Below are 27,861 nucleotides of genomic sequence, written 5' to 3'. Positions count from 1 at the left end.
TATGACTATAGCAGCAAAACGCCTCCACAGACAGAAAGCAGTCATGTCTTACAAGGCTAGCAGCAAAAAGTGTCGTATTTGACGGCGAGAGCCCTGTACAAGCCCTTTATTCGTGCTTATTCTATTTCAGTGTACATTTTGTGCCACATAACATTGCTTTCAAACAAGACAAGGGTCTTAATACAAGTTGAGTTTCCCTGCATGTGATAGTGCAAGTCTGAAACACGCAGTTCCTCTTTTAAGGTAATCCAGAGATCAAGTGGTTCAAGAATTCACAAAAATGGACCCTTTAAATTACACTGCGCTATTTACATATAGAAATATGGGCAGAGCAATCCAAAGGGGTTGAGGGTGAGAGAATGAAAAGGCAGAGGAACCATCAAATTCAGAGTCCTATCATGCTTGTTCTGGCAAGGCAGAAAGTGGTGGTGGTGGTCTATTTTTCTTTCCTTTTTTGGTTTTTCTTTGGCTTATTTTTTATGATTGTCTTTCTAATTGGTTGCAGTGGGGAGAAAACAAGCCAGTTCCAAAGCTAGTTTACTTACTGCATTGCATGTAAATACAGTCGTATCTTGGATCCCGAACGCACTGGAACTCAGGTGTTTTGGCTCCCAAGCCCCGCAAACCCAGAAGTGATTATTCCGGTTTGCAAACGTTCTTGTGGAACCTGAACGTCTGATGGGGCTTCGTGGCTTCTGATTGCCTGCAGGAGCTTCCAAGGTACGGCTGTAGTCAAAAAGCTGCTCTGTTAAAGTGCAGTTTGACTTTTGCAAAGTGCCTTTTTAATCATTTATCAGGTGTTCGGGAGGGGGGGGCAACAACAACACTTGGCCTGCTCTTTTCATATTTGAATGGTTTCCCGCAAACTCGATTTCCCCCCAGCGAGCCAAGCCTTGCCCATAATGTGCTCTGTGTAAAAAGCCCCATATACGAACCCTTTTTTCGTATTTGAACTTGGAAAAAGAGTTCCCATGCAATTTGTTCATCGGTGAGATAGTGCAGTGAGAGGTTTGTTTGCATTTTTAGAAGCTGTAAGCGCCTTGGAAAAGCTATTGTGTTGCTACTGACTTCTTTAGCAGCACTGGCCTATGAGGGCCAAACTGGACGCTCTAATCAAAGTGTAGCTACTGCCCCTAATAACAACCTTGCATCAAGTTCCCCTTCCGATACCCTGTACCGTGTATTAATGGAAACGCATATGATGTGGCATGTGGTGTTAGTTCCCCTGCACACCCACTAGTAGCTAATGATACAGCATGGGAGGGTGAAGAAATACATGCAATGTTAAATACACTAGCAGAAAATCATGAAGTATTTCCACTGTTTCCCTCCATTAGTGCCAGGCAGCTCTGGGTTCTCCCCATCCAATTTCCACCCCTCCCAACAACTCTGTGAGGTAGATTACCCAGCAAGTTGTACTGATGAACAGGGATTTTGTCTTATATGGAGTCTGCCCTCTGCCCCATCTAGTTCAATATTGTCTACACTGAGTGGCAGCTGCTCCCCAGGGTTTCAGTCTGTCTTGGACTGAATGTGGGACTTTCTGTGTGCAAAGCAGATGCTCTTCCAACTTGGCCATGACCCTTCCTCGAACCTGGCTTCCCATGGTCCCAAGGCTGATGCAACACCACACGGCCACAGTTACAGCTGAGTGGAAGGGAAACTCCACATGGTGGTGTAGCCTTAGTTTCTTCATTGCCTCCCAGTTTCCGTCCTTCATTCACTGTCCTCCTAACTCTAGCAGAGAGAATTAAATGCCATGTTCTTAAATGAATGTTTATCTGTCTTTATATGTTTTACTCCTATTCAGACAAGGCTCTACTGGTGAGGGCCACATGAACTATCCCGCATTGGTTTTAAGTCAGAAGCTAATGTGCATTGAAAGCACATTCCAAACTCATTATAATGTAAGACGGAACTAAACTATGTTGTTGTAATATGTGGCATGTGCTATAAATGAGGCGCTCCCAGTTGGAGAACAAGCACCACTTGAGCCAATCCGTCAAATAGATTAAGATTCCCCGTGTATGGGTTTGAAATAGGGGTTTGCTTAATATCTGTTGCACCCTTACATAGCACAAGTCTAAGGCTGCAATCGTAAACACACTTATTTTGAAGTAAGCTCTGTTGAACAAAGTGGTGCTTTCCATAAAGAACAGCTGCAGCTGTAAATATGCAGGACTCACAGCTAAAGCTATCCTTCCAGCCCAAATCCTAATTCATTTTGTCCTGTGCCTCCACATTGTGCAAGGTTCCTGCATTGCAAGGGGACCCTTGTGGTCTCTTCCAGCTCTACAATTCTATTCTTCTTCTCCCATAACAGAGGTATATATTGCTCTGTTAAAAGGTTGGTAGTTACCACTCTTTTTAAACAGTGTTGTGAATAAAGTGAAAAGGCTAGTCATGAGGTTGTGGATGCCATACATCTACTGCAGCCTGGTCCTGTCTTTAAATCCGTTTTGCACAAGTTGGCTCAAAACACTTCTACAATGAAGCTGGGGAAAGTGAGAAAAGATGCCCACTTCTACGCCTCCATATTAAAAACTACTTTTTGCACCTCCAAACCAAGGTCCTTGGCAAGAACAGAACAGGCAGAGAGGCAAAGTTAGTATGCTGCAAACTAATCTTCTGAAGAGAGCTGTACTTAATCTTCTGAGCAGCATACCTGTGTTTGCACAAATCAAGCACTAAATATATGCTTCAAACAAAAAGGTCTCTCAATATTGGATTAGAATGTTGGCCCTCTAACTTGAAAGTCTATAAAGTTCACTTATGGGTCAGTTCAAACACAATCTACACCTCTCATCTCCAATTACTTGTAGTAATGGCATTCTTTCATAGGCATGCAGCCTAGTAACAATCACCACAATGTTTCAGTTCCTACCACCCAAAGTTCCTCTAATGTTTCTTAAAGTTAAAAATAAGTATGTCGGGAAATATTGTGTGTTTTGGCAGTTCGATCACAGCCTAATATTTTGTTCTCAAAATAAATTAAGTTCCTGTATCTTATATATAGCCTGAATGAAACAATGCATGTGTGTAGTTTTTTTCAGATCACTGGCAATCTTCACTACCTGGGTGACCAGCCCCATTTTTAATGTTAAACCTTTTTAACAAAATGAGACAGTCAAATAAAAAGAGCACGAGAGTCAGAAAAAAGGAGTGGAAGATACATTGGCCTCCACATCTGAATAGGTCGAAAGCTACTACCTTATTTCAACAGTCTACCATATACTGGTACCTTCTCTAGGCAGGACTCTTGAGTGTCAACCTCGGTCTAGAACAGGGTTTCCCAAACGTGGGTCTTCAGTTGTTGTTGAACTACAATTCCCATCATCCCTGAGCACTGGTCCTGTGAGCTAGGGATGATGGGAGCTGTAGTCCAACAACAACTGAAGACCCAAGTTGGTCTATATACTTGATTGGATTTAGGCTTACTCATCATGCTTGAAGTAGATCTAATGAAAGGTCTAATTTGGTCACTCATGACAAACTTGTTACACTGATTTCAGAGGTTTGCTCTAATCATGAATAAACCTGGATCCAACCTACTGAGCTAAAGTTTTCCCTCTATGAAATGATCAGGACACTTAGGATTCTAAAAACAGTACCAGAGACCCTAAGCAAAACACCACTCGTTTGTATTTTAACTTCACGTAAACAGTAGTCCAAGTACTGACAGTTTTTTTAAAAAGTAGTCTCTTGGAGGAAACAGTAGCACTTACGATCGGCAACACACGGGGAGACGGAAGAAAGAAGTTGAGGCACTCCACAAATGGAGGGCTACAGTTATTCATATTGCACCATGTAACCTTCCGTATGGAGGTCCTCATCACAATAACGTCCATTTCGTTAAAGCTAGCCAGTATTCATTCTGCCAGGCAGAACCTATAGTAGAAGCTGCATTTCACTGAAGTTTCCAGTGTCCGTGGAATACACAGCTGCTCTTCCATGTCCTCTGTCACGGGGCAACCGCTGGCCAGTTAGCCTGAGAGGTTGAGAAAAAACAACAACCCCAATGTTTGGGTTAGAAGATAACTTCAGCAGCAAAGTGCATAAATTTTAAATAAACAGGTGCAAGCACATACCTACTCAGTTCCTTACATTCTCCCAAGCGTAACCTGTATTATATCCCAACAGGCAAACGGGTTTTCCATCATTAACTAATGCCTACCAGGGCTAAATAACATCAGCAATAACAGCTATTTTTGTTGGTTTTTTTATTGGCTTAAGGCAACAATATAGCAGCAGACAACAATATAGGCAGAGTTACTACAATTTAGTAAGTTCTACTTAGAGCAGAACCAGTGAAATTAATGGACCTAAGTTGGTCATGGTAATTAATTTCAATGTGTGTACACTGTACACTAGCAAAGACTTAATCTACTTGTCAGTCCTTATATAGTTGCAGTCAGCTAAGAACCACTTATGAGGTGCTATTGCTTATCAGGTATTGTCTCCAGAAGAGGGGCCTTGCCTCTACCCCTCACAATTCCCTTGTGTGACGGTGTTGTTCATGGGCTGCATACCAGTGGGTGGATGGGGCCAAACACCCACACACCTTGGCACCCCCCCCTTGCTCTGCACTTAAGAAAAGACAGAAGCTGGCCATACAAGGGGGGGGGGTGGAATCTCTCCCTGTATCTCCCAACTCCATTTGTGTCCTCACTGTGGGGTGGGAGGCATCGGGAGGTTATTTCTCAGTGCACAGAGAAGAAATGCAATGGTAGTAGTTTGAAGGCATGGCAGAAGAGATTGTTAGGAAACAGGAAGCGGGGTGGCTTAGGAAGAGTGATGGGGTGAGATTAAGAGGCCTGGTGGGCAGACTCAAAGCTCCCTACTGTTGCTTTAGTACAAGACTCGGTTTAGGTGAAATCACTCCCCAAAGCAGACCGCTATGATCACATCATCAATACTGTGGTACCTTGGGTTAAGAACTTAATTCATTCTCAAGGTCCGTTCTTAACCTGAAACTGTTCTTAACCTGAGGTACCACTTTAGCTAATGGGGCCTCCTGCTGCCGCCGCATGATTTCTGTTCTCATCCTGAAGCAAAGTTCTTAACCCGAGGTACTATTTTTGGGTTAGTGGAGTCTGTAACCTGAAGCGTCTGTAACCCGAGGTACCACTGCATAACTTATCAAACAGTAATGCTCAACAAGAGAAACTATTATTTCCAATAATGATTTTTTCCCCCACCCTAGGTTTTGCCAACTATTATCTTTTCTATTCTCATAAACTGTTTAGAATAAAGTTGTTTGCCTTCTCATTACAATATTAAAGGGCCCTGGGAAGGCTTAGATTAAAATTAACGGTAGGTCGGGGTACCAAGGAGTTTGCCTGTGTGAAATCATACATATTTTCATGACCTCATGCTCACCTATTTCCCACCACAACCACCAAGTTAAACAGAGTCTGAACAAACTTATCTTTTTTATCTGAGAAACTAGCATCAAGGCTAGATCAGATAATGTAACACTTTTCTTAGACTTACGTTTCATGAAAGATGATACTGCGAAAATAAGAACTGAGGAAGATTGAATTAAGCTGAGCAAACCCCAAAGACTTAAATATTTATTTTTATCAAAGGTGTTTGATCCATATGGAAGAAGGGAACGTCTTAGTTTGGTAAGGTTATTTCAAATGGAAACCATATTGGACAAAACACAGCTGATTCTTGTTTATGGTTAGTGAGGCACAATGGACTTCTTTAAATGCGTTGTTATAGGTAAACGCTCCTCGTTTTCTTTTCCCCCAGGTCATATACTATATTAAAGAGAGAAAGCTTTTAAAAATTCATGTTATGGCAGTCCATTTGGCTACTTTTCCACATTAATTTTGCACACTGTGCAGCTAGCTCTGGCAGCTTCCAGTAAGGAGTGAGTTTATCTAAGTTCTCCAAAAGCAGTGGAATCAGCAAGAATGCAGAGATGAAAAGGAAAAGGGCAAGAACTGTTTCCATAACTTTTCTTGTTGAGCTGCTGGGCCAGCCCTACCCTTGGGCAGTGTGAGAAACAGAGGAAGCTGCTTTATACTGAATCAGACCACCTAGCTCAGCAGTGCCTACACTGACTGTCAGCAGCTCTCCAGGGCTTCAGGCTGGGAACGTCTCCCAGCCCTACCTGAAAATACCAGGCATTGAACCTGGAGCCTTCTGCATGCCAGGCAGATGTTCTGGAACTGAGGTATGACCCTTTTGCTCTATCTCAGGCAGTCAATGCTAGAGGGCAATGGCCAGCAGCCTCCCTGGCCATTCCTTTCCATTGGAGGTCAGAGCCACACAGCCTGTCTAGTTTTAAAGATACAACATAAGCAGCAGCAGCAGCAGCCAGGACCTTTGGGACTGCCCATCAATGGTTAGCATCTTGACATCAGACTGAGCAGGGACACGTGTCTTCCCCACTGCAGTGAAATGCACTGAATTCCTGTTTGCATTATGGAAATGATTTCCAAATTTGCATTTGTGTCCAGGGCAGCTGTTTACCAGCTCCATCTGGTACGTAGGCTGAGACCCTATCTGCCTGCGGACTGTCTCGCCAGAGTGGTGCATGCTCTGGTTATCTCCCGCTTGGACTACTGCAATGCACTCTACGTGGGGCTACCTTTGAAGGTGACTCGGAAACTACAACTAATCCAGAATGCGGCAGCTAGACTGGTGACTGGGAGCGGCCGCCGAGACCATATAACACCGGTCTTGAAAGACCTGCATTGGCTCCCAGTACGTTTCCGAGCACAATTCAAAGTGTTGGTGCTGACCTTTAAAGCCCTAAACGGCCTCGGTCCAGTATACCTGAAGGAGCGTCTCCACCCCCATCATTCTGCCCGGACGCTGAGGTCCAGCGCCGAGGGCCTTCTGGCGGTTCCCTCATTGCGAGAAGCAAAGCTACAGGGAACCAGGCAGAGGGCCTTCTCGGTAGTGGCGCCCGCCCTGTGGAATGCCCTTCCAGCAGATGTCAAAGCGATAAACAACTACCTGACATTCAGGAGACATCTTAAGGCAGCCCTGTTCAGGGAAGTTTTTAACGTGTGATATTTTATTGTATTTTTGGTTTTTATGGAAGCCGCCCAGAGTGGCTGGGGAGGCCCAGCCAGATGGGCGGGGTATAAATAATAAATTATTATTATTATTATTATTATTATTATTATTATTATTATTGCCTATATATATATATATATATATATATATATATATATATATATATATATATATATATGCTTTCGTAGATTTTCACGGGTACAGGAATGCAGGTTTTGGTGTCTTCGGGTATCTTCCCGTGTAAGAGTTGGGGTGTCTAGGCGACGTTTCGACGAGGTCTCACTCGTCATCTTCAGGCTGGTGCTTTCGGCTTCTTGTTACTAGAACAGAGCAGGATCTCAGTGTTTGAGTTCCTATAAATACTGTTGAGGGGTGTGGTGTATAGCCTCCAACGTTCTGGGCAGAGAGGAAGTTCCCAGGTTATTGTGCCTTTTCTTCTTTTGTTCATTAATTACTTGAGGGATATCTTGAGTGATTACTTGAGTGATATTCTGAGTACCTAATGACCCTCCTAAGTGGTACTCAGAATATCACTCAAGTAATCACTCAAGATATCCCTCAAGTAATTAATGAACAAAAGAAGAAAAGGCACAATAACCTGGGAACTTCCTCTCTGCCCAGAACGTTGGAGGCTATACACCACACCCCTCAACAGTATTTATAGGAACTCAAACACTGAGATCCTGCTCTGTTCTAGTAACAAGAAGCCGAAAGCACCAGCCTGAAGATGACGAGTGAGACCTCGTCGAAACGTCGCCTAGACACCCCAACTCTTACACGGGAAGATACCCGAAGACACCAAAACCTGCATATATATATATATATATATATATATATATATATATATATATATATATATAATCAGCATATGCAAATTGGTGCAAAGCTGTATCATCTTTCGTCCTCTATGTTTGGTGATGTGTAACCCATGATCTTAAAGGGAGGGTGTAAATAAATTTAAAAGCCAAGCACTGTGGGACAAATGCAGCCTCTGTGCTCTTGCTGAAGAGGGATGGTAAAGCCTATATTGCACACACACCCCGTGGAAATTAACCAGCTTAGATATCTGCTTGGTATGAAATTCTTATTGGCGGAAGATAGCCCTCTGCTCGTACATGTAAATTCTGTATTTTTATTCAGTGCACAGAAGCCAAAGGATTGGACAATTTATTTTCAGCTAGGAAGCAGATGAAATGTATGCTCGGCCTCACTCAGTCTTGCTGGGGGACTGGGTGAATATAGGTCACCGTCAGAGCTTAACACTTCAGTGGTCTCCTGGTGCTAAATACCTTGCTAGACACTCTCAACAGTATGAGGTTAATCAGGCTGACCTGTTGTGAAACCAGGGGCACAAGACACAGCTTGAAATTTCTTTCAGACATACCAAACCAGCCAAGGAACTATCCAAAGCACGCATACAATTATATGATAGGAGGAAAGGTAAACATTAATATTTGAGCACTCTGGCAATATAAGTAAGGATTTTAAGTTTTGGGTTTTTTCTTCTTTATGGTTTCAAGGTGGATATAGTTTTACACTTTTTTGCTCCTGTGGCACCTCCTTAAACACACACACACACACACACACACACACACACACAACCACCCCTTTCACTATCACCTGTTCTCAGTCTTTATCCAGAAGCTGATTGTATGAAAAACCAGAATCTGCTTTATTCATTTTATTTTGCTCATCATATGTTGAGTGATATGAGAGCCTAACCGCACAATCATAAAAGCTTACATTTAAGTGGGTGGGGCTTACTTTCAGGTAAATGAGTACAGGGTTGCAGTTTTAAGTTTTACAGTCCTAATTCTGCCTACCTGCCAGCAAGCCCTATTGAATTCAATAGGAATTCCTGAGTAGGCATAGTTAGGATTGTGCTGTAAGGCATTTTGCACTCTGTGCTTAAGCTAATTCCACAATAATCAAGTGGCTGAAAATTTGTGTTGCGGGGCTGGAGGGCATTAATCCACTCCAATGGTTTGCAATAAGGAAAGCACTTTCTTCCCATTAGCTTTCCTTTCCACAAAGCCAATGCAGAGCCCCTAATGAACACATCTGCCTAGCAAATTCTAAAGTGGGACAATTAAAAATTGAAAGCAGAGATAGAGAGCCTGCCATGCTTCCTGACAGTTGCACTGTGAACAAGTGGACTCTTAGTTGACTCTTAGTTATTTAGACTCCACCTCCCCCCCCCCCCCGAGTTCAAGATGGGTATTCCCACCCCCTCCTTTCTGCACAATCCTGAGTGGCAATGACTGGCTGAGCGGAGATTTGAACCCTGATCTCCCAGGTCCTAGTCTGACCACACAACCCAACTCTGCTCTCTTAAGTCTTTCTCCGCTGAGGTGCTAAGTAAAAGAGAAGCCCTAGGAATGCTCTTTGCCTCTTTACTTACGCTGTTTAACATTAGTAAATTTGTGTGCAAGGTGGTTAAGATTTTGCTCTTATTAGATGCAAGCCACCAGCAGTTTAATTATTTTTCTCTCTGTGTGTATGTTTGTGTTGGATAAGGGATTTCCTCCTCCTCCATCCAGCTCAGTTACACCTAGTTAAACCCTTTAAAGGCAAAGGATTTGCATGAGTGTCAAGGGGCACAGGCTGACCCACATTAATGCCTGAAGAGGAAATAGCCTAGTTGGACTAATCTGTCATCATTCTTAAGTTCGGCAGCACTGACAGCTACTGCAGCAGAGCAGCGGGGAGAGGAGTTTATCTATAAAAGACTAACAGGGACCATCCTGCAAACCTTAAAGCACTTCCAAGTCTCATTTATTTCATCAGCAGAGGTTTAAGCATGAGCCTACATAATATTCTCTTTTTTTTAGGTTATTGATAACTATCATCAAGTGAAGTAGCCTATGGGCAGCAGCCAAATGGCTTAAGGTGATATATGGGAAATATCATTACATTGCCAAGTCAAAAGCATGAGCAGTATTGAAAATGTTAAGAACACTCATTACTTTAAGGAGTGGAGAATGAAAACATGGTGATACATTACAGTGACTAAAGGACAATGGAAAGAATATTAATGGACATTAAGGAATCAACTAATGGGAAAGACCTATTACCATTATTAACCCTCCTCTTTATGAGTATATGACTCTTTCAGAATAATGACTAGCAGTAGGTCACTTTCTCTGCATAACTGCATGCTTGGGCACATCAAAAAGTGCATCCAATCAGTTCAATACTGTGACGTTGTTAGGGGGAGCATGCAGATCCAGACATACATCTATATGAAGAACATGCACAGAACTTTGCTTTCATATACAGACTGGGGCAAGCATTATCCTTTTAGTAATGCAGTGCCAAATTACAGCATCCTGTTTTGTTTACTGTTATGAAACGCACCAGCCACTTCTCAGAATTTAATAAGTAATAAGACCGGCAAGACTAATCAGCTACATTAAGCTCAACCCTGGAAACCAAAAGGTACATTCAAACAGTTAGGATGTTTTGAGGACAGCCCTACGCATCTAAGGTGGTTATGTGAGTGAGCCCTGTCCAGGATGCAGTAACATCATCTGAAGTTGAACAGGAACGGATCTGTTTCTAGATTTTACCTCTCTGATTCAATCACTCTCATCCTGACATTACCATTTGCACAAGAGTAATATTCCCATCGTTCGGTCCCAGCTCCTGCCCACCTAGCAGTTCGAAAGCACCCTTAAGTGCAAGTAGATAAATAGGTACCGCTTTCTAGCGGGAAGGTAAATGGTGTTTCCGTGTGCTCGCCAGAGCAGCTTCGTCACGCTGGCCACGTGACCTGGAAGTGTCTCCGGACAGCGCTGGCTCCCGGCCTCTAGAGTAAGATGAGCGCACAACCCTAGAGTCTGTCAAGACTGGCCCGTACGGGCAGGGGTACCTTTACCTTTAATATTGGTAGGACTACACCCACATATGAGAGGCGGATGTGCTAATATGCTTTTGAGATTCTTTTCATGCAGCTGCCTCACCTGTGTTTAAGATCTTTCATCATTATTGTCATCACAGCAATTACCTGAAACAAAAATGTAGGAAGCAGCACATTCTGCTGACAGCTGCTGCTGCTCCATCTCTCTGTACGGGTCTTCCTTAAGAGGAGTAATATTTTATTTCTCTTGCTTTCAGAAAGCTTTTCCTGGTGATTATTTCAAGACATTTGAGGCAATGGAAACATGTTGAGCCAAATTTCTGCCTAAGCAGCTAAATATGCCCGATTCTTGGCACTAATCTATAGTTTCAAGACTCAGGGGTGTTGATGCTTGTGTCCTGAATCCCAATTTATATGGCGCAATCTCCTTTGTCTCTCAACCTTTAAATACAAGCTTTGTGGGTCACGCCCCTGGGATTTTATGGTTTTTCCTGCAGCTGTTCTTAAAACTCCGCACTTCCCACTCTTGCGAAGGGACTGCTTTTGCTTAAGCTCTGAGGTCATTAGAAGTTCTAGCTGCAAATGTATTCTTAGCCCCTCACATCACAGTAGGCCACCTCCCAATAGTCTCTTGGCACCACACCACCACCATTCTGGGCACTTCCCAAAAAAAACAAAACAAAAGGAGTTTGCTCTCCAAACAATGCATACTGCAAATAAACAAAGAAATCTTGATGGCAAAATGCCTTTATGTGGAAAAACTGGGACCATTCATGTGTTGTTAGCAAATGAAGAAACTGAGTTTCTTGGGGATTCTTTAATGCCAATGTAGAGACTGCATGTGAAACATGCTATGTTTATGGGTGTTTTGTTTCTTAATTAAAAAAGAAACCTAGCAAATTCCAAGGCAGGAACATTGTTGGCTTGGACATAGCTGTATTGTGACAACCCTGCAAAGCTTTCTCTTTTCAACCCTGCAAAGCTTTCTCTTTTCTCAGAGCCCCAAAATTATCACTTGAATGATTTACAGTGCATTTATTGTTTCAAAGATGTAAATAGGGCCCTTTCAGCTACTTGCCATAATCCCTCTTCAGTAATTGCTTCTCTCCCCCTCCCCCCCAAAAAAAACCCCTCCTTAATGTGCTTTGCATAATTGCCACTTTATACACCAGCTTCTCATTATTATTTTGTAGAAATCTTCCTTCTGGTGGGAAAAAAGTGGCTATCACTAATACCCAATCATTCTAGATATATTATATGCTTGCGTTGCAGGAAACACATTGAAAGACTGAGGTCCAAAATATATTTATACTACACAAGAAAGGAAAGGGAAGTTTCCCACTATGAATGGAAACTCCCATCTTTCAAGCATAGCCTTTTGCATTACATTAAATGGCTACGGGTGATATAAACAACTTGTCTGGCCACCAGTGCAATGAAATAAATAAATAAATGCCTTCTTGCTGCCATACCACGGCAAACACAGATGCCTTCTTTGGAGGAACTTAAGTTGCACACCAGTGTTTTCAGAAAGCATGACTCTGTAGCAGGATCAGATTAAAGTAAAGGAAGGAAGGAAGCCAGAAAGCTACCGAGCATCTATATGCAAGTGTTCAAGCAGATGTTGCCTGAAGGGCAAAATCCTCCTCCTCCTCCTCTCTCTCTAGAAGAGCTTTATATGAGGGAGAACAGAAGCAGCTTCAAATATGTTATAACCATTTATAAGATGGAAAGATACTGCCCTGTTTTTCTCAAATCATACCAAAGTGAAAAATAATAGGGATGTTTCTATCCTTCTTAATGCTTCTACTATCTGTCAAAGTGAGGGCCAGGGGGGACCTCCAGCTGTTGTTAAGACTCCTGTACCTGGCATGCCAGATGCTTTTGGACTTTAATTTATTCATTAAAAGCCCCATCAGATCCAGCCAGCAAGGGCCATGTTCAGGTTTTATTGTGGGAGCTGTCATCCCAACAACATCTGGGGCAACACAGATTCCTCATTTGTGACGAGGATGGCTATCTGTCTGTCTGTCTGTCTGTCTGTCTGTCTGTCTATCTGTCTGTCTGTCTGTGTCTATCTATCTATCTATCTATCTATCTATCTATCTATCTATCGCTGTCAATGAACCTGTCTGTCTGTCTGTCTGTCTGTCTGTCTGTCTATCTATCTATCTATCTATCTATCTATCATCTATCATCTATCTATCTATCTATCTATCTATCTATCTATCTATCGCTGTCAATGAATTACCGTATAGGATTTTTAGTTCATCATATGAGATGCTCTTCAGCTGTATTTATGATTTTAGCCTAACTTGACTAATGTTGCAATCCTATTGTGTACCTTACTGGGAATCCGTGATACTCAATTTGATGAGGTCTTTCTTCCGAGTAGATGTTGATCGAGGATTGTGCTGTGAAAGTTGCAGCCCCTAATTGCAATCCTGCCTCAGCACACCAGCTCGGAGACAAATTCCACAGAGATCAAGAGATGGGTTAGCTGAACCTATGCATGTTTAATCACCAAGTCCCACTGAGTTCAACGTGGCTCACTTCTATGTGCGCATGTAACTGCAGATTTCCAAATAAGCATGTGCAGAATTGGATCGTCAAGTCATAACTGGATCTACTGATGTTCTCTGTAGTGTAACATACTATACCATAATAATAAAAAACTACAGTCAGGTTCCAAAGCTTCCTTCTACAATGGTGGCAATAGTGATTTCTCAGCTATTTTTCTTCCCAATAATTTTAATACATTGGCTGATTCTTGATCTGGGGGTAATCCCTTATTTGAGGTTCCTAGTCTGATTTCTGTATCAAAGTAGCAGCTATATAAAATGGATTTGTAACCTTAAATACCCTCTGCAGGTTTATTAGAATGTCCCCCCAAAAAACCCTAGGGTTTCACCCAGAAAAACTGCATCAATTCAAATTTTAGCCTGCAATAGTTACACAAATGGAAAAGCTTTCTCACCAAGCTTGCCAAGGTTAATTTGAAACTGTTAGGAAGCATTTGGATTTGTTTGTATGCCAGACAGCATTTAAAATCTGAGAGGATGTTGTTGTAGCAATAGGATACAAATCTCTGTATCAGTCAGGAAGCTGGGGAAGTTAGCTCTTCCCCCTTGAGGGTCCATGGATCCCCTGAAAACAAGCCTATTCTGAAGGAAATGAATCATGGCCACCAGCTTCACTGATACTCTGTTTCTCAGTAGTCTTTACAATTCATTCAATATAACATTACTTACTTAATTTTTCTTATTTAACGGGGCTTATATACCACCCAATCACCAACATCTCTAAGTAGTTTACTTAAATATACATTAAAATATATGCTCTATCTGACAAATCCATACTAGGTAAGACTCTATTAAACAAACAAAACTCCTACAATCTTTACTTTTCCAAAGAAACTAAGTTTTTTTAAAACAATAACCAAAAACATAAATCTGACAGATGTTTTATTAACTGCCAAGTTCCTTCCAAACCTCACTGTAACCAAATGTTAACTGAGGGTCTACACAAGCAAAAGTTTCCCTGTCCCTTATCTGACTGTTTCATAACCTACACAGTTTTATACTGTCTTATGCTATACCACCTACACCAATGGGTAGAAAAAGTGTCACAGGTGAAAGCACCAGTTTCACATTACAAATGTCACCAGCAGCATAAATTTGTTTCCAAAAGGAACAATCAGTTCAGTGTGAGCTTTACTACTCATTTCAATAGGATCAGCGTATCTGCCTTTTATAGACTTTTTCTTTACACTGTTTCTCTCCTACTCAGTTGCACCAACCAATCCAGCAGTATGGCTTTCAACTTTTCGGAAACAGATACGCGTTAGTTTGCTTTTTGCTGTACTGTTCTCAAAACTTCAAAGTGTGATCTGCATTCTCCCCTCCCCAAGTGAATTCAGCCTGCAATATGATGCATGAACACTTATGAGTCACATTGAAACCCGTGGGACTTACTTCCCTGCACAGCATGAACTAGTTTCAGACACTGCACTAATCAGTTATGGAGCTATGGACACAAGCCCTTTTCTCTTAAAACAATCTTTGATCTTTCTTCTCAAACCTCTGCCTTAACTATTAGACTGAGGAGCATATTGTGCTCCTCCCAATCTTCTCATTTACTGTGCCCAGTCTGCAATCCTAATGATGAGCATTTACTTCTAAGGGAACGTGCATAAGGATTGGGCTTGGGGCGGCATGTCTGAGAGTTAAGGATGTAATCCCAACTCCATTCACCTGGGAAAACTCAACTTGCTTCTGAGTAGGCATGGCTAGGATTGCCCGGTTAGTTCTGAAACATATATACAATAATAAACAGTCCCCCCCCCTTTGTGCAGGTGCAAAGCGCTCCCCCCTGACTAATGAATGCTGATTTGCATATAATTCTGCCTGGATTACTGTAAAATGAATTATATGTGGGTCGGCTTTTAAAGACAGACTTGAAGCTTCGTTTACTACAGAATATAATTCCGGCAAGCGTATGTGACTCTTGTGTCACCACCATCAAAAGAGCTGCATTAGTTTGCGTCCAAGCTCATTTCAAAGCCTGACTTTTAAAACCTTAAAAAGCTTGCGACCCAGTTAACTGAACCATCCTACCCATACCTTTAACTCATCTCTCTCTCTCTCTCCTGCTCCCTCTCCCTCTCTGTTCCATCTTTGCTGATGGCAAAGCAGCTGCAAACCAAAAAGAGAGGTGATGTTTTGCACACATCTGTAGAATTGCCTCAACAGGGAGGCTTGCCTGGTACCAGCACTGCTTTCTTTCATGAATCAGGTTTTAAAAAACCCACCCTTTTCATTCTCAGGCTCTTAAACTCTATACATTTTTAGATTTTGCTGATGGTCATGTTTCATCTTCCAACTGTTTTGTTGTGTGTATTTGTTGCTGTGACATTTTAATGGTACTCTCAGATCAGTTTTATTGAACGATGGTATGGAAATAGTTTAAACAAGAAATAAAGCCAGTATGTTACGAGCAGCAAATCCAATGTATGGTGTACATACATCCCTTGTCAGACAACATCACATTGGCTGCTCCTGGTGTGACCACCTGTGATGAATGGCTGGTGCGCAGCACCGTCCAATTATCTCTCAGGTCACGTGACTTGCCTTATAGCCACTGTAATTTCCTTGCAGCCTAAGTGGAACTGCGTTCAGTGGACTTAACTTCTGGTGCGAACGGAAAAAGAACAAGGCAGCTCACAAAAAGCAGAGATCCAGGGTGGCGGTGTGCATTTCATCCATTTTAAGAGTCTACCAATGCCAATCCTTTTAGTGAACCTTACTGCAGGTAAAGAGGCCTGGATGCACACTACTGTTACAGAGTTTTAACAGGAAAGGAGATATTCCTGCACTTAGACAAATGTTTGGAGTGGCACAGTTCCTCCCTTTTTCTGCAGAGTGGGATTAACCCTCTTCCTTAAGTGGATGGGACCAAATCCAGACATCAGCAATGAAAATCTGGACCACACAGGTCCCCCTAGATCACACACCCCTCTCCCCATGCCAGGAGCGCCAGTGACCGTGGGTGACATGCAGCGTGCATGGCCCTGGCACTGAAATTTGTGGGTGCCCGGCCCCTTCATGGGGTATTTTGTGGGTGCTTGGGCACCCAGGTCCTCAGGGAGTTGGCACCTATGCCCCATGGCCCAACAGGGGCAGCTATGCTTTCCCCCTGGCAATTCTCCTGAGGCCTTAATGCCTTCCTGCTAGAGAACCACAATCTCAAGTAGCAAACCGCCTCACTCTCTTCGCCCCTGAGGGAGAAAGATGCCCAAGGGAGGGTCAAAGGGACCGGAGGTGGGTCGGAGGCTACCTGGATGAGGAGGGCTGGGGCGCCCCCTGGAGGCCTCCTGCCGGTCGCCGTCCTCCTGGCCGCTGAGCGGGTAGGCGAGCAGGCGCATGGGCTCCCAGCAGGCCGCCTCCACCTCGCGCACCTGCTCCCGGCTGAGGCGCTCCCGCCAGGCGTGGATGGCTTCGCGCGCGTCGCGGGCGGAGATGAGGAAGGGGCGCTCGGAGGAGTAGGCGGCGCCGCGCGTCATGTTGAGCACGAAGTCCTCGAGCGCGGGCGGCGACGGCAGGTCGGCGAAGCGCAGCAGCCGGCGCAGCTGGGCGCGCGGCTCCTGCACCAGGTCCTCGTAGCGCAGCTGCGTGTAGCGCGCGCGCAGCCAGGCCGGCGCGCGGCGGGAGAAGAGCAGGTCGCGCAGCCAGGCCTGGCAGATCACCTCGAGGGCGCCGCCCAGGAAGAACTCGGCGCGGTGCTGCTGGCGAGGGTGGACCCCGGCCAGAGCCGCCGCCGCGGCGCCGCCGGCGAAGGGGGGCAGCAGAGGGTGGCGGCGGGGGAGTCCCCGGGGCTCGGCGGCGCGGTGGCGGCTCCGCAGCACCTGGATGCTCTCCCGTAGCAGCGCCTGCTTGGCCTTGAGGCGCGAGTTGTGGACGGCGCGCGGGTCGCGGAAGAGCTGCACCACGCGCAGGTCCAGCTCCGGGTCGCGCAGCAGCGGCAGCAGCGCGCCCAACTCCAGCAGCCTCACGTCCTTGATCACCATCACGGGGTACTTTCGGCACTCGGCCTCCAAGTCCCGCAGCGCCCGCGGAGGGCAGCTGCGCTCGCAAGCGGCGCCGTCCACCAGGCCCACGTCGGAGCGGGCCCGGGGCGCCGCGGGGCACAGCGGCGCGGAGCAGATCACCTTGTTGGTCCTCCAGCCGAAGATGCTGGCCGTGCTGAGGTTGACCCCGCCGCCGCCTCCGCCGGGCAACAAGGGCGCCAGCGGGTCTCGGGGCCCCGGCGGCGCTGCGTACAGGCGCAGGACCGAGAAGTCGCATCGGAAGAGCGAGCGCACCATGTCTCGCAGCGCGCCCTGCAGGCTCAGCGCGTCGCCCGGGTACAGCGCCTGCCACATGTGCCACATGGGCTCGTACAGGTAGAAGACGTCCGGGTGCTGGTTGAAAAGCTCGCCCAGGAACGACGAGCCCGTGCGCCAGGTGGCGTGCAAGTAGATGTGGCGCTTCCCGCCTGCCCGGCTCCCCGGGCCGGCTTCGTCGGAGACCTCAGACTCGTTCCTCTTCGCTTCGTGCCTGGGCGCGGGCGGAGCGGCGGCTTCTCCCAGTGGTGGTGCCGGCGGCTGCCCTTCCCACGCCCAGTCCCCGAGCGCCTCCTCGAGGTCGGGGCAGCGGTGGGGCGGCGGCTGCTGCTGCTCCTTTCCCGCGCGCCCTCTCCTGGCGCCGTAGTCCAGCATGTAAGACACCAGCAGCAGGAGCAGCAGCGTGTAGAGCGCCAAGCCCAGCGCGAAGCCGCGGTGCTCCCAGCGCCACCTCCAGCGCCGCCGGCTCTTCATGGCGCTCTCCGGCCACGCCTGAGGGGAACAGCCCAGGGCGCCGCCGCTTGCTGCTGAGGCGGGACTCGAGCGAGGAGGCTGCTGCCTGTTTGAAAAACAGCCACAAACTTGGAGAGGCGGAGGAAAGCGAAGGAGGCGGCGGCCCAGAAACACGCCCACACGCCGGCGAGTGTGAGGAGAAAGCGGCAGCCAGCCTTGCTTTCAAGTCGATCCCGCCGCCGCTCTGAGCCCAGACTGATGGGGTCGGTCTGGAAGCGGGTCGGTGTCCAAACAGTCTTTCTCCTGAGCGCATGTGCGCTTTCGCTCCCGAGAACCTGCAGGCTGCTAAGCCTGCGCGCTTCCAAACTTGATCCTAGACAAAGGCGCGCAGGGTCGGGGTGAGTGTTGACACTTCCTGAGGACTCGAAGACTCAATGGCGGAGCCCTTAACTAGTCCTCATGATTTAACATTGAGGCTCCCGTCTACATTTTTTTTGCAAAATAACTGTCAGTCTTCGCGGTACCTCTGCAGTGGAAAGCAGCAGGAGCGAGTTTGACATTTTGTACGCACGTTTTCCCTTTATGGCTCCATATGCCCATTCAAAACAAAACAGAAAAAGGAGGGAAGTGCCTAGAGCAGCGCCTGGAGAGAATGGTCGCCACAGTCTCCTGTTGTGCTCATTCATTCATTCATTCATTCAACCTCCCTTCCGCCCCATAAGGAATGCTCAATGCAGATTCCGTTGTTTAAAAACAATATACCATAAAATCATAAACAGGTAAGAGCCAGTGGTTGTGTATGTGTGCTGACGAGACCCGGGTTCAAAGAATTGTTTGGCGATGTGACTTTGGGCTCCTCACACTCTCTGAAGGTGACCTCCTACCTTGTATGGACAGTGGTGCGGTGGTAAGTTTTGCAATGTAGGAATTTGCCATGACACAGTGCCAGGGAATGCCCCAAAACGCAGGTTACTCTTGTGATCTACACTCACATATATACATCCCAAAGAGCAAAAACACCAAGGAAATGTGTTTCCCTTGCAGTGTTCTGCTGACCAGGAGTACCTCTGTCTTGTCTGGATTAAGTTTCAGTTTGTTTGGTCACATTTATCCTATTACTTGCTCTAATCTGTTCAAAACCTCCAGTGTCCCTAGTTTGAGATGGAAGTGTGTGTGTGTGTGTGTGTGTGTGTGAGAGAGAGAGAGAGAGAGAGAGAGAGAGATTGGGAGATGCACCGTGATGTCTGCATAGTGATGACAAAAAGCTCAAAATATTTGGGCAGCCTCCACAACAGTTTCCCGTGGCTGTTGAGAAGCATAGTTGACAATAGGAAAATGCTGAGAGACATGAAAGGCATCAAGCAGGAGTTCTCCAGCACCTCCTACAGAAATCTGACCTGTAGGAAGGACTGGAACCACCATAAAACAGTACCTCCAATGCCACCTGTCTAAACCAGGAGTGGACAGGAGGTAGCTAGCAGGGTGATCTGAAGTAGATCAGCAAGAATTTATGGCTCAAAATAGATTATTAATAGCAGCAACAAAATTACTCTTCCCTGGCCTACAATAAGCTGCTGAAACGAGGACAGCTCGGGGTAAGCAAGAGTGGCCTTTTTATACAGAATAATTTTGAGCTCCGTTCAGTTATGAGACTCAGAACAAATTTATCTAGGCTCAGGATTATTAATTCCTTAGTTAGCGTGTGTCTTTTGCCCCAAGCCCTCTTAGCTGACGGGTCTTGGAGTTATGACAGAACTAACACTAGATCTTAGCAGCCCAAAGCCTAGACCTATGTTTCCCAAACTTGGGTCTCCAGCTGTTTTGGGACTACAACTCCCATCATCCACAGCTAGCAGGACCAGTGGTTAGGAACAGGGCTGTTTTAAGCATATCCAGTGCCGTGGTGCAAAGCTCCCTCCGGCACCCCCCCCCCATTTCCCAGAGTTTTTTAGGGAAGACGGTGCTGCCGGCAGGGCTGGAGGAGGCAGGCAGCGGCTGGAGGGCAGCTCCTCTGGTGGGGAAGAGGCGGAGACTGGACGCGGCGCCTCCTGGCTCAGCTGGCCACTTCGTGCCACGGTGGCCATGGCAGACGGAGGCTCTGGGTGCGGTGCTGCTTCGGCGTGGCATGGCAGAGGTGGGCGAGGGCGACGAGCTGATGCCAGGAGGCGCTGCAGCCAGCCTCTGCCTCTTCCCTGGTGCCCTCCAGAACTTGGCGCACCGCACCACTAGCCTCTATGGGTAAGATGCCCCTGGTCAGGGATCATGGGAACTGTAGTTCAGGGGAACTGTAGTTTCCCAACTTGGGAAACATTGCTCTAGACAATCCAAAAGAATACCATGGTCAGTGAGTGGTATTAAGTCTGCTGAGAAGTCCAGGAGAACTAAAAAATAATGTACACTCATATTGCCCAATTCCCAGCATAACTTATCTACCAGGACTTCTTAGGGCTCTGGCCATGTGTGAGTGCTAATTAGTTGGAATAATGGGCACACACATCCATTAAATGCCTTGGGGAAGAGAATGCAGGTTCTCCCATATGTCGGCATAAGTCAGATCTCGTTACGTAATAACTAATAAGCACAACAGTCGCGTATTTATCCGGAAACCGTTGCTTTCTAAAGTTTCAGCATGGATTGAGCGAACGTTTTTATTTTGGTATGTGTGAAAAACAGTTTTATATGTCTACTGCGTTGCTTTGAGGTTGTGTGGGATGAAATCCTGGCCCTGTTGAAATCCGTGGGAGTTTTTGGCCAGCACCCCTCAGTGCGAGCAGCATGTAACAGTTTTACACGTAGAAGTCTGTCTCTCTTTAAACTAGGAACAGATTTTATTCCCTTGGATTTGCCCCATTTGGATCGGCCTCATCCCAAGGGGTCAACCAAAAAGCTAACATGTACCTAATAGCATCTTAAATTCCAGTTTTAAAGAAACCCAACAACTCTGGAGGTTCTTTGAACTGTTTTTCAGCCAATAAGACTATCAGAGGTATAAATGAAAAGAGTATGCACAGTTAACATCATACGTTAATTCTGGGCTTTTTGTACAGCGAGTTTCTCCCATGCATTGTGAATTTTCTCGAATAATAAGTATTTTGTGTGTGGAATATCATACTTGTGTCATAGCCAACAGGGTGTGAACGCTTATATCAGGCATAGGCAAAGTCAGCCCTCCAGATGTTTTGGGACTACAACTCCCATCATCCCTAGCTAACAGGACCAGTGGTCAGGGATGATGGAAATTGTAGTCACAACCCATCTGGAGGGCTGACTTTGCCTATGCCTGGCTTATATGAGCATCTCGTATTTTGATTTTCGAGATCTAGAATCCATATTGTAGGAGTGGGGGGTGTTTTTCAGCCTGAGGGTAGTATTCCTGCATCAGTAACCTTCCATGGACCACATGTCCATCAGCGATGGGCAGGGCCAGAGGCGGAAAGTGGGAGTGACCAGAGGTAAATGTGAGTGGTTTCTTTGTCCCGTGTAGCGGCAACCTGAGACCTGCGTAGCATCTAGTATAGCGGGGGGTTGCCAGCCTTTTGGGGTCTGTGGGGCACGTTTCTAAACCAGAGAAACTGCCATAGGAGCCACACATACCACAACCAAACATACAATGCAACCGATTCTGTTGGCTATAATAGAATGGTTCTTTCAATTCCTCATTTCAGCAGAGGGAAGGGGAGGAGAGACCCCTGCAGGCGCAAGGGAAGGTCTCTGTGGGCGTGAGATCCCTGTAGTACAGTCTAATCCAATTAAGCCTGCCATCTCCTCCTCTGCTCTTATCTCAAGACTCTGACTAAATGCAGACTTTGTGGCCTTGGTATCAAGATAGTTTCCTCTCCTTTCACCATTTTGTTCACCATCCAGTCTGATGAAGGGTTTGGTGAATTCAAAAGCCTGGTCGCTTCTTTTGTGACGTTTTGGCTGGTCTTAATAAAAAAAAATTGCCCAGCTGTGGGTTTTGAAATTATAATACATGAAAACCAAAACAGCAGAGCTTTGAAATGAAATTGAGCTTATGATCTTTCTCGGCGGTGACCTAGAAATAATTTCTCCTGACTTGCGGAGATGAAATGTTATGGACATCTTGTCCTTGTGAGTGGCAGGGCTGCAACTGCTAAAATTCCCAGGCCTCGGAGAAATAAATGAATATATAACCACTGCCAAAGTCTAGACAAAATTGTTTTAGTTACCAGTAAACATCCATTTATCTCCACGGTTGGTTCAGTAGAAATTAATTTTAATTTAATTAACTCTATGCATAAAATATTATGCATTTCAAAAATAATTCTGTTGACAGTGGACTGTATCCAACAAAGTCATATCAGAGTAGATGAACTGAAATTATTTAACCCAAGTTAGGCCTGGGAGTCTTGTCCATTAGGTTTACTGGGTTTTCTCTGAGTAGGATTAGCATTTAATACAACCCATCACTATATATTATGAATAATGCAATGTTTCAGTAAATAATTCTGCATCTGTCTCAAAGGTAACAAAGTTTTACCTGGAAGTGAATTATATATATTCATTTTTTGCTGAATTACCCCAAATCTAATGTTTTCAGCAGTCTCATCCTTTTACTTGCTGTGCCTCTTAAGCTCAAAACCAAGAGTAGACATTTTCACCTTGACCCAAAGCAATGTAAGTCACATCGCCCTGGATGAGGGTCCAACAAACTATACAACTCAAAGGGGCTTGGGCTGTCTTGAACAACACCTGCTCAGGCTATATAGCAAACTTCTTCTGAAAGCTTGAGGAATTTCAGAAGCAGCTTTTAATGTAGCCTATGGATGTGCCATTCAAAAAGGGAAAACCTGGAAAACACCAATTACAAGCATGTTAAATTTGCTTCGGTTACTAATACTAAGAGGGCAGTTTCAAATGTTGCAAGTGAAGTATCAATTCTTACTTCCATGGGTTTTTTTTTTTTTTTTTTTGCAGACCTTCTGCCACAATGACAAGGTCATTATCTTCTTAAGTCTGCTTTGGGTTTCTTTGCTCATTTCTTGACTGCATTCACGATCCCTTTCCATCTTGAGTGCTACCAATGAGGACACAGAGAGTTTTTTGTGCTTTCTTCCTCCACATAAACGACAAAGGCACTTTCTACACAGAAACTTTGCCATTCTCTCTCTGCACACTGCTAAGCTGCTTAAATCCCACAAAAGTGAGCTGTGGTACAGCAGCTGGCATCAAGAACTAGGGTTGGAGACAGCCAAGTTCCAATATCCACCAAGCAAGGGTACTCATTGGCTGAGCTTTTATCAGTCCCTCCCTCTCTGCTTAACCACCTCATGTATTTATTTAATATCAAGGTTTACATCCTGCCCTTCAGTCAAATTATTAGGCCATCTTAAAATGAAATATCACCATGAAATATTAAAACTGAAATTGAAAAACAGTAAATCCATAAAAGCTACATTAAAAAGAAAAATACAAACCAGAATAACAGGGAAAGGAAAAATAAAAGTGTAAAAGCCTGGGGAAACAATAAGGTTGGGGAGAGCATTCCACAGCCAGGATGCCAGCACTGGAGAAAAAAATAATAATCCCTTTGCTGGGTACCTCAGGCTGGAGAAAAGAGTCTCCAAGCAGGCATATGTGGAGAATCTGGTCCTAAGCCATAAAGGTCTCACAGGGTAGTTGTGAGCATGAAAAGCACTGGGAGAAATATATATGGCCCCATTAATTCCTTCAAGGTACGACAGAATAAAAAGGAAACAAATTCTACAACCCCACCCAACAAAGTCCTCAGCTCTCTCCCTATACTTTTTTATTCTCTTTGATTCTTCTTGCAGTTCACTGTCAGCTGATGTTATTCCCCAGCCACTGGCCTTCTGAGCTGCTTGCCTCTAACCTAAGGCTACCAGATGTCCCCGTTTCCCGAGGACAGCCCCCAGATTTACAAATCAGTCCCCTGACAAAATCCATGGAAGTTGAAAAGTGTTCCCGGATTCATTGAAAAAAAATCTGGTAACCTTACTCTAACCCCACCTCACTGCTTCTGGGAAACCTCTCATTGGCTGGTAGTACTTGTCCCTGAGTGTCTCTTTGCCTGGTAGTTTCTGAGTGCAGAATGACACCTCTTGTCTGCTGCTGCAAGACACGTGCTGTTGACTGACCTTGCAGAGTGTGGTGTATAAATAAACAAAACACCCAGTGTATTAAATAAATAAATGAGCAAGCAAGCAGGGTCTTCTCTGATCCAGGCTCATATTGTGGTACTTCCATGCACTTCTATCACTCACAGTTGGCATTATGTAGAGCCTTGCTGGATTAGACCAAAGGCCTACCCAGTTCAGCATCCTGTTCTCATGGTGGCTGAGTCGATGCCTGTGGGAAGCCCACAAGCAGGACTTTAATGCAACAGCAGCATTCTCCCCACTTACGATTCCCAGAAATTGGTATACAGAGACACATTGCATCCAGTTGTGGAGGTAGGACATAGAGCCATCATAGCCTTTGATAGCTAGTAGACACTGTAGGCTAAACCACAGTGCTTGCAGGGTTTGCCGATCATAAGGTCGGAGGTTCAAATCCCTGTGATGGGGTGAGCTCCCGTTGCTCGGTCCCTGCTCCTGCCAACCTAGCAGTTTGAAAGCATGCAGTGCAAGTAGATACATAGGTACTGCTCCAGAGGGAAGGTAAACGGCGTTTCCGTGCGCTGCTCTGGTTTGCCAGAAGTGGCTTAGTCATGCTGGCTACATGACCCGAAAGCTGTACGCCAGCTCCCTTGGTCAGTAAAGCAAGATGAGCGCCGCAACCCCAGAGTCGTCCGCGACTGGACCTAACGGTCGGGGTCCCTTTACCTTTACTTAGACATTGCTAGCCTTATCCTCTATGAATTTGTCTTCACACACACACACACACGAAATAGTATCTTAACCTATTATTGTGGGTTTTTTAAAAAAAGTTTTCAATACCGCTGGTGCTGAAAGTAGTGACCAAAATAAAGCACATCCTCACCAGATGTTTCCACCATCGCCTACCCAAGGTCTTAATTCTCCTTATTTCTCTTCCTGGGCATTGAATGGCAGGCGAAGTAATCAGTTTTATCAGCAGGAACCATTCATATCTATTCTCTTTCCTTCAATTGTCACAAACTGCTTCTGTTGAGTTATTACGGCAGCTCATTCAAAACAAACACTACAACTGTTAATCCTGCAGGCAGTTAAAACTGCAATCTTCAAATGATAGGTTGCTCACTCTGCAGAAGCTCCACACAGAAAAAGAAAGCATGGTAAGCTACAGTTTTGGGGGAAAATTCCCTCTGTAATCTTCTATAATGTAACAGCCCCTTCCTGCTCCCCACAGCCAATGCATGTGAAATCTGTGTTTTATGTGACTTAAATTAGTGGAAAACTAATGCAGACAAAGCTTTTTTGGCCTTAATTTGAGCCTGGACTTAGCAGGACACCCTTCAGTCCTGTCTACAATATAAACTTGCATAGATTATATAACTTTAGCTGCCATTACATTCCAGGATTTGTTGCAGATCTCCAGTGTGGATCTTATTATTCATTGTATTTTTAAATGTCCTTTCTCTCATTTGGAAGCTTAGAGCAGCATACAATTAAAATAAATTCTGGTTGTAATGCATAATTAAAATACAGTCTGGTTATATTAAAAAAATCTGGACACAGGTACTGCAGGAGGTGGATAAGTCCATGCACACAGATATTCCCTGTGATCCCAGTTTATGTTTGCTTTCCTTGTTTCCTGACCCAGTAACACACATCTGAAATAGCTATACAGTTGGTAGCTTCAGACAGACCGTAACAGAGAATGGGAAAGACTCGAAACACTTGAATTCGGACATGTGGCATAAGAAACTATTATTCGTCTCTGTTTCTGAAAAGCTCGCACATCATCTAAAATGCAGTGTTTATGATGGTTCAAATGGAGGAGGTTTAGACCTAGTACATTGAGTGCAAGGGCATATGATGGTAACGGAGAGTGGCCAAAGCACCAGACACACGTGCTAAAGACATTTGGGAAGAAAGACCATTTGAAGGTGTTTCCAAGCCAAGATGGGTGAGCTGCAGTGCTTGGTCTTAGAGATATTGTCGGTGTAATGGAAGTCTGGTGGAAGGGAGAGATCCAGTGGGGCATGGCTATCTCTGGATACAAATTCTGTAGGAAGAACAGGGAAAGGCATACTGGAGGTGGTGTCCTCAATTTCATTAATTTAATGCGGAACACTGGATCGTTTCTGCTACACTATTTCTGTTTTTGACTGCTATTCCTTTCCCTAGGCTAGTTGGGTGGTTCTTACTTGTGTTTCAGTAGTGAGTGCCTTTGGCTTTGAGGTTTGCAGTCTATTGTGTCTGTTATCGCATCATATCAAGCTGTCTTTGCCACAATCCTTTTCCTTTTGCACTAAAAACTCCTTCCCGATTCAGCAAGGGAGAAGCATGGATGTAGAGACAGTTGATGCTTGCAGGTTCCCTAGTGAATCAGTAGCCAAAGTGCAAGTACAGTGGTACCTCAGGTTACAGACACTTCAGGTTACAGACTCCGCTAACCCAGAAATAGTACGGTTAAGATCTTTGCTTCAGGATGAGAACAGAAATTGTGCGGCGACAGCGGGAGCTCCATTAGCTAAAGTGGTACCTCAGGTTAAGAACAGTTTCAGGTTAAGAACGGACCTCTGGAACGAATTAAGTTCTTAAACTGAGGTACCACTGTAACACATTTGGATGTGATTGAGGACATATAGGTCAAATAATAATATGCCAACATGGTTAATGAGGCAAGTCAAAGATGCTATTAGAGGCAAGACATGTTCCTTCGGAAAATGGAAATTTTGTCCAAATGAGAACAAAAAAGGAACACAGGCTTTGGCAAAAGACACGCAAGAAGATGATAACAGATGTAAAAACCCACACAGAGCCCATTGCTAAAAACATAAATGCCACAGGACTTTTTTTTTTTTGCAGCTGGAACTCACCAGAATTCAGTTCCGGCTCCTCTCAAATGGGCACCATTGCCATTCTAAGAGAACAAGGGAGGCATTCGTGTTGAGTTCCAGCACCTCTTTTTATAGAAGAATAATGCTGGATACGAGTACCGCCACACACATACATAGGAGACTGGCTAGAGGGGCAGTTAAAACCTTTGTATGACAAGGAAGTCAAAGGTGTGCTAAAGGAGGAACATAAGGTTGCAGATAATTCTTTTTGATCCTCTTCACAGAAGATGTAGATCCTGTGTCTTAAACTTTCTCAAGAAGGGGATCTGAGGAACTGAGGCTAACAGAGGTGACAAAGTCAGGGTCAAGGAACCTGCAGCTGTTCAAATGTTTGGGTTCATTTTCCACAACCCCTAATCATTTGCAATGCTGGTTGTAGCTGATGGGAGCTGGAGTCCAGAAGCTTCAAGAGGACATACAGAGTTCTCATCTCTGTTTTAAAGTGCTATGTTTTAAGAAAAAGCAGTTTAGATCTAAAATAAACTCTTTCTCATAATTGGTGTATGCTTTAACACGCCATATAAGTTTCCAGTCCAAATACCTTTATTACGTTTGGATCAGTACATTTATAGGTCTCTACTCCAAGGTGTCAATCACTTGCATAACATGTAGCTATCATTCGCCCTGCTCACAGCTTTTCTGATTTTCTGCATGGCAGGACAGACA

General features: G+C 45.0%; 1 protein-coding gene across 2 annotated transcripts; it reads right to left on the bottom strand.

Annotated features, from left to right (window-relative positions):
* Positions 1–77: 77 nt before the first annotated feature.
* On the bottom strand, positions 78–18,993 carry CHST7 (carbohydrate sulfotransferase 7). Of its 2 annotated transcripts, XR_014008824.1 has the most exons (3): positions 16,730–18,993; positions 13,239–13,708; positions 78–3,988 (listed from the first exon to the last, which is right to left on the bottom strand). XR_014008824.1 is itself a non-coding variant. In XM_081197082.1 (2 exons), exons 1-2 carry the CDS (start codon positions 18,246–18,248, stop codon positions 3,984–3,986), a joined length of 1,524 nt encoding a protein of 507 aa, XP_081053208.1. In that variant the 5' UTR covers positions 18,249–18,993; the 3' UTR covers positions 78–3,983. The 2 variants fall into 2 exon arrangements, 1 of the variants encoding a protein (XP_081053208.1); XM_081197082.1 differs by lacking the exon at positions 13,239–13,708.
* Between the last annotated feature and the right edge of the window lie 8,868 nt (positions 18,994–27,861).

This window comes from Podarcis bocagei (genome assembly GCF_964188305.1).
Source record: "Podarcis bocagei genome assembly, chromosome: 6".
NCBI lineage: Eukaryota > Metazoa > Chordata > Lepidosauria > Squamata > Lacertidae > Podarcis > Podarcis bocagei.
The sequence above is the reverse complement of the archived record's forward strand: the minus strand, read 5'-3'. Positions and strand labels throughout refer to the sequence as shown.